The sequence below is a fragment of the Propithecus coquereli genome, unplaced genomic scaffold (assembly GCF_000956105.1).
Source record: "Propithecus coquereli isolate 6110/MARCELLA unplaced genomic scaffold, Pcoq_1.0 Scaffold116, whole genome shotgun sequence".
Taxonomy (NCBI): Eukaryota; Metazoa; Chordata; class Mammalia; order Primates; family Indriidae; genus Propithecus; species Propithecus coquereli.
This window is the reverse complement of record NW_012135636.1, coordinates 2706583-2711966: the sequence shown is the minus strand read 5'-3', so window position 1 is coordinate 2711966 and position 5384 is coordinate 2706583. Positions and strand designations below refer to the sequence as shown.

At 33.6% G+C, this 5384-nt stretch overlaps 1 protein-coding gene across 1 annotated transcript in view; it reads right to left on the bottom strand.

Annotated features, from left to right (window-relative positions):
* The window catches only part of MIPOL1 (mirror-image polydactyly 1), a 314174-nt gene that overhangs the window by 107230 nt on the left and 201560 nt on the right, over positions 1–5384 (bottom strand). The window contains exon 5 of the mRNA XM_012657951.1: positions 2151–2182. Within this exon, the coding sequence (XP_012513405.1) occupies positions 2151–2182 (32 nt within the window). The remainder of the gene's footprint in view (positions 1–2150; positions 2183–5384) is intronic.

Sequence of the window (5384 nt, the reverse complement as noted above, 5' to 3'; positions counted from 1 at the left end):
AAACATTCCCAAAAATTAGGGAAAAGAATTTAAAATAAAAATAGATGGTTAATTCTTAACATCAATAATTAATAACAGCTTTTCCAATTTCCAATATACCATAAAATATGACTGAAATGGTAACTTTGAAAACACAGATATCCACTGCGACTAATAGCAAGTCAAAACAAATCACTTAAAAAGGACATACCACATTCAACTTACAAAACTTCAGAAATCCTGTTGCGTTATTTAAGGAATATCAAATGTTAGGCAAGTAACAGAGAATTTGCTAAATAAATATGTGCCAAGGCTAAATACATGCAAATGCTAAAATAAGATGATAATTTTGAAGGTTTTTACCTGGTACCTCTGAAGAAAACCAAAACCAAAACCAAAACCAAAACCAAAACCAACCAAACAAAAAAATAATATTCCTGTAGGAAAATACCAAAATGAAGTTTTTGCCTAGAGACTTTTGTAATGAAAATGGAATTGTAAGAACTTTACTTAAATTCCCATGCTCCAGGTGATATTGAACATTTCACTTTCTCCTCCTACAATTAGTTGGCTATGAATTTTGGTGTTGCCTCCTAACAATTCATTCAATTTCTCAATCCCCAATGTCTAATTTTCTGTATAGGCCCTGGTACAATTTTTAAAGCTATTATAAACTTCCCGGTTTTACAACCTCCTTACTTTATCAGATATATGCTTATCTGGCCAGCTTTTAGTTTTTTGGGGGAAAAACCTTTACCCTATGCCACAGTAATACTGTTATTCCTTGTGGCTAAGATAAACTTCATCCCCCATCACCTCAGGTATAAGATCCAGGTTGTCCAACTAGAGTACTCCATCCCACCAGCCCCAGAAGAAAACTAAATCCTGATAATATCATTTGTACTACTGGATCCACATATGCCAGAAGACAGATCCATATCCATTTCTTGAACATCCAGGGTAGATACATCCTTTTTGGAGGATGAGTGGGACTTAGGCTAGTTTGAGCTGGATATCCGTTACACGCAGTATAAAAACACTTAACTAATTTAAATGTGCTGTTTACTTCTACTGTATTTCCTAGATTCATTATTAATATCATACAATACTATCATACTACTGATCAAAAATAAATTTCATATCAAAAACATTTTGGAAATTAGCAAAATTTTTTCCTGTATTTCTGGCATCACATATTCTCATATTTCTGGCAATTACTTTAGTAAAACTACTTACATTCATTTATGCATATACACACATAAATACATGCACACAATAAAACAAACTAACAATTCCTGACCAGCGTAGGCCTGTTCCTGCGAGACTGTCTCTAAAAAAATTTTTTTAAATAAGATAAAATAAAACAACAAAACTCAGTATAAGAGAATGTACAACGTAAAGTAAATCTCCCATCTCAGTACTACAAATCCCTTCTTCTGAGATTAGCAGTTAACTGCTTGTTACATATCCTTCCAGAGATATTCCACACATATACAAGCATATATATATTTCCAAATAAATACACTTATCTACAAAATTCATAGCATTTTATACACACTTATAAACCTTGCTTTAATTTTTTTAAAAATTGTTATTTTGCTTCAGATTAAAAAAATCTCCCATCCCACCCCACATATCACACTCACCAGTCACATTCCCTTTCTTCCCAGCCCCAAAGCGAAACACTTCCATGAATTTGGGTTCACCATTTTCAATAGTATTTTATACTTTTACTATATAGTTATGTATTCATAGATAACATATGTTATTGTTTACAGGTTTTTTAACTTTATATAAGTGATATTCTACATACTTCACAGATAATTGCCTTTTTGGTCAGTATTATACTTTTCACATTTATTCATATTGACAGATGTATCAACTCACAATATTTATCTTCTTACATATGTGCTATGATTATAGATATATTTGGATTTATTTTTACATATTACTTCATGTTTTATGTTAAGCATCCTTTCCTTTGCTTCTCTTTTTTTTTCTGTTTTATGTTAAATTTTTTTGAGCAAAGCCTACAATGAATGAGGATTTCTATATATAGTCATAGTTTTAGGTAAATATTTTACACATATATGACACTCTTTCTGCTTACAGTCATATTTTTAGTAAATTTTATCAAAATAAAATATATATGCAATATCAAATAGGTATACACATGGCTTTTTTTTAGAGACAAGATCTTACTCTAAAGACAAGGTCACTCAGGCTGGAGTGCAGTGGCATGATCATAGCTCACTGCAGCCTCAAACTCCTAGGCTCCAGTGATGCTCCTACCTCAGCCTCCCGAATAGCTAGGACTACAATTGTATGCCACCACACCTTGCTATTAATAATTTTTTACTCTTTTGTAGAAACGGGATCTCGCTATGTTGCCCTGGCTGGTCTCAAACTCCAGGCCTCAAGCAATCCTCCCACCCTAACCTCCCAAAGTACAGGGATTATGGGTATGAGCCACTGTGCCCAGCCTACGTATGGATTTTTAAAGTCAGGCTTAGTGAGTTATAATACATACAAAGTAAAAATTCATCCATTTTCAGTACACAATCTTGTAAATTGTGACAAATTTATACAGTCATGTAACAACCATCACAATTAAGATATAGAATATTCCCATTAACCCAAAATATTCCCTTGTGCAACACTACATTCAATGCCTTCCTTTTATACCCATCCCCTTGCAATCAATAATATGATCTTTGTCCCTATAGGTGTGCCTTTTCTACAATGTCATACAAATGAAATGGAATCAAACAGTATGCAGTCTTTTGAGTCTGGCTTCTTTCATTTAAACATATACTTTTGAGATTCATTCACATTCTCTAAGTATCAGTACCTCATTCTTTTATACCACTAAGTAGTATTCCATTGTACAGGTACATCTAGTACCACAATCTGTATGTTCACTCACCAGTTGATGGACATTTGGCTTATTTCCAGTTTTTGACATTTATTATTATAATGAAGCTGCTATAAATACCTACATACAGATCATTTTGTGGAACTATACCTTCATTTCTGTTACATAAATACCTAGAAGTGAAATTTCTGGGTCCTCTAGTAAGTGCATATTTATATACTTTATACTTTGTATCAGCGGACCCCAACCTTTTCGGCACCAGGGACCGGTTTCATGGAAGACACTTTTTCCACGGATGGGGGGTCGGGGGAATAGTTTCAGGATGATTCAAATCAAACCTCTCTGCTAATGATTATCTGTATTTGCAGCTGTTCCCCAGCACTAGCATCACTGCCTCAGCTCCACCCCAGATCATCAGGCATTAGATTCTCATAAGGAGCACGCAACCTAGATCCCTTGCGTGTGCAGTTTACAGTAGGGTTCGCGGATCCTATGAGAATGTAATGCCGCTGCTGATCTGACAGGAGGTGGAGCTTATGCGGTGATGCAAGTGATGCGGAGTGGCTGTACGTAAAGACGAAACTTAGCTCACTTGCCCACCGCTCACCTCCTGCTGTGCAGTCCAGTTCCCAATAGGCCACAGACTGGTACTGCTCTGCAACCTGGGGGTTGGGGACCACAGCTTTATAGATATAAAGTTATATACTTCATTTAAAAAACCTCCTTGACTTGCTGCCTACATCGATAAAACTTTAAAGTATCTATGCTTTACTACAGTGTCAATCTAGTTGTTGAATGTCTACTACGGGTTGGGCATTGTACCATGTGCTTGAAATATATTACTGTAGTCTCACACCCAAGCCATGAGGTAGTTCCTTTGATCCCTATTTTACAGATGATAAAACTGAGGTTCACAGAGCTTAAGTAACTTATAAATACAAGAGAGATAGTGACTGATAAAACTTAAATACAAACTTAGGCCTGCTTGATCCAAAATACATAATTTCCCTTTATGCCATTGTATAACATTCTGGAGGATATATATATATATATATATATATATATATATATATATATATATATATATATATATATATATATACACACACAAACACACACACACACACACATATATAAAAAATATTGTCATATAAATAAAATTATATATATTAATACATATAAATGCAGGACAAACAATGGAATCAAATCATCATTGGATAACAGTTACTGACAATAACAGAAGGTCACATCATAATCAGTGTGTTTTACATCTTTAGTATCCTCCTACTATACCTTAAGTGATTGAGAAAAAGGTTGGTTAACTAAGGTTAGTCTTATAGTTAAATATCCCACTATATACTTAATATCAATATTGAGCAATGTCATCTAAATAGGACAATCATTTGTACTGGTACTGTATTAGAAATGAACTACATTGTCTCCTTACAGTTTTATCTAGTAACTTAGAATAACGAAGAAAAGACTACACTATTCACATCACTGAACACTAATTGTTATGGATATTGTGGAGAAACTACTATTATCTCTCTTTAAAGTCTTGTTATGTTCGGTTTAAATGTGTTCTTAATAGTTACAGTTTGATATAGTTAAACTGGAGTTTCCTTTGGTAACTCCAAGATCATTAACGGAAATTGGTTTTTATCATAGAACAGAGACATTTGATCTTACGTGTGATATCTACTAAATAAAGAAGCATACTGTACAAATTAAATCACACAACCAAATAATTTTAGACTGGGAAACGATCTTAGAGGTAATACAGTCTCCTATTGTTACAGATGAGGAAATTCTTGCTAATACAACATGGTCAAGACAATAGCTGGAAATTTTCCAAGGTTTCATACCTGTTAGAAGGGAAGTTGGAACTATTATAGAATACAAGTGTCCAGAAAATACTGCTTATTTTACCATATAAGATCATATTTCAATATGGTATAATTTAATATGCATGTTAATTATTTTAATAATAGTTAATAGGTCTATTTTAATAGAATTATTTTACAGAGTAACCATAAATACATAAGACTGTGCCACGCTATTAGAAACATCTATAAAACCATCCTCATGCAGCCAACTGATCTTTGACAAAGCAAACAACAATACACACTGGAGACAAGAAGCCCTAGTCAATAAATAGTGCTGGGAAAATTGGATAGCCTCATGTAGAAGAATTAAACCAGATCCATATCTCTCACCATTCACAAAAATTAATTTACGATGGATAAAAGACTTATATATAAGGCATGAAACCATAAGAATTCTAGAAGGAAATATAGATAAAACTCTTCTAGACATCAGCCAATGCAAAGAATTTATGACTAAGACCCCAATGGCAATTACAGCAACAACAAAAATAAATAAATAGGACTTGATTGAATTAAAAAGCTTCTGCTCAGCTGAGGAAATAATCAACAGAGCAAACAGACAACCTACAGAATGGGAGAAAATATCTGCAAACTATACATCTGATAAAGGGCTGATACTCAATCTACAAAGAACTCAAACAAAT